Below are 1229 nucleotides of genomic sequence, written 5' to 3'. Positions count from 1 at the left end.
ACACACACACACACACACACACACACACACACACACACACACACACACACACACACACACACATATATATATATATATATATATATATATGTATGTATAGCGTTTTACGCGAGTGAGATAGAGTAGCGAATCTATATCCAATGCCTGTTAAGTGCGCAACGGCTATGACATTTGTAAGATAAAAGCTGTGAAATCCCGTGCCTTGAAACCTATACACTTTTGGGTCTGGTCATGGATACTTTACGATTTCCGGGAATGGTGCCTGACATTGACGGGGTGTAGAGGAAGGTGAAAACCATGAGTACGGACAGTTGTACGCTTCTTGGCATGCACACATAAATGCTAAGTCGTACCTGTATATATGTCGGGTTTCACCTAGTAAAACGCTAGGGAGCTATACATGTTCAGAGGTGTACTTGTGCATTCAATACGTTGCAATATGCGTGTTTTTAAAGTACACTCACCGTGATGTAAACAGTGGAGGGTCAGCTTGTGCCCCCACTTGTATTCGGATAGTAGGCTTAACCATACACACCAGCCCACGCACACCGCAAGATAATGGTTGGAATCATTTAACGTTATCTGCATGCGTAGCACTAGTCCTATACCCACTGGTCACCTGATCTCTTTGCGCTCATCCCCAATGACCAAGTCAGCATTATAATACCAGTACATATGCGTCGTCTGTATATACAGATACAACCGGCCAGGCCAAGCTGAGCATCTCGCCTCAGTCGGATGCAGTGCCAGCACAGAGTGACACACCTTCAGAGGCTCTTCCGGTGCCAGCACAGAGTGACACACCTTCAGAGGTTCTTCCGGTGCCTGCGAAGAAGCACATTGAAGTGGTTCGGTCGTCCAAGCTGCGCCATGTGCTTGGGAAAGCGCTGCACAGGAACTTCAACATTGAGGGTGTGCGAGATGTGAACACCAATGTATCGGTCGACTCACACTTGTGCGCTGCTAACGGCGTGTACGTCGCCTATCCCACAACGGGCAGTGGTGGCAGCATTGCAGGTTTGTTTGTTTGTTTGTTTGTTTGTTTGTTTGTTTGTTTGTTTGTTTGTTTGTTTGTTTGTTTGTTTGTTTGTTTGTTTGTTTGTTTGTTTGTTTGTTTGTTTGTTTGTTTGTTTGTTTGTTTGTTTGTTTGTTTGTTTGTTTGTTTGTTTGTTTGTTTGTTTGTTTGTTTGTTTGTTTGTTTGTTTGTTTGTTTGTTTGTTTGTTTGTTT

The 1229-nt window shown here is 43.7% G+C and overlaps 1 protein-coding gene across 1 annotated transcript; it reads left to right on the top strand.

Annotated features, from left to right (window-relative positions):
• Positions 1-696: 696 nt before the first annotated feature.
• On the top strand, positions 697-1017 carry SARC_16602 (hypothetical protein; the record flags this gene model as incomplete). Its single annotated transcript, XM_014289292.1, has 1 exon — positions 697-1017. A coding segment is annotated over one exon (321 nt), but the record flags the coding sequence as incomplete, so codon positions are not given.
• Positions 1018-1229: the final 212 nt, after the last annotated feature.

Source organism: Sphaeroforma arctica (assembly GCF_001186125.1).
Source record: "Sphaeroforma arctica JP610 unplaced genomic scaffold supercont1.8471, whole genome shotgun sequence".
In the NCBI taxonomy this organism is placed as follows: Eukaryota; class Ichthyosporea; order Ichthyophonida; genus Sphaeroforma; species Sphaeroforma arctica.
Note: the sequence above shows the minus strand (reverse complement) of the source record. Positions and strands in the feature narration are given on the sequence as shown.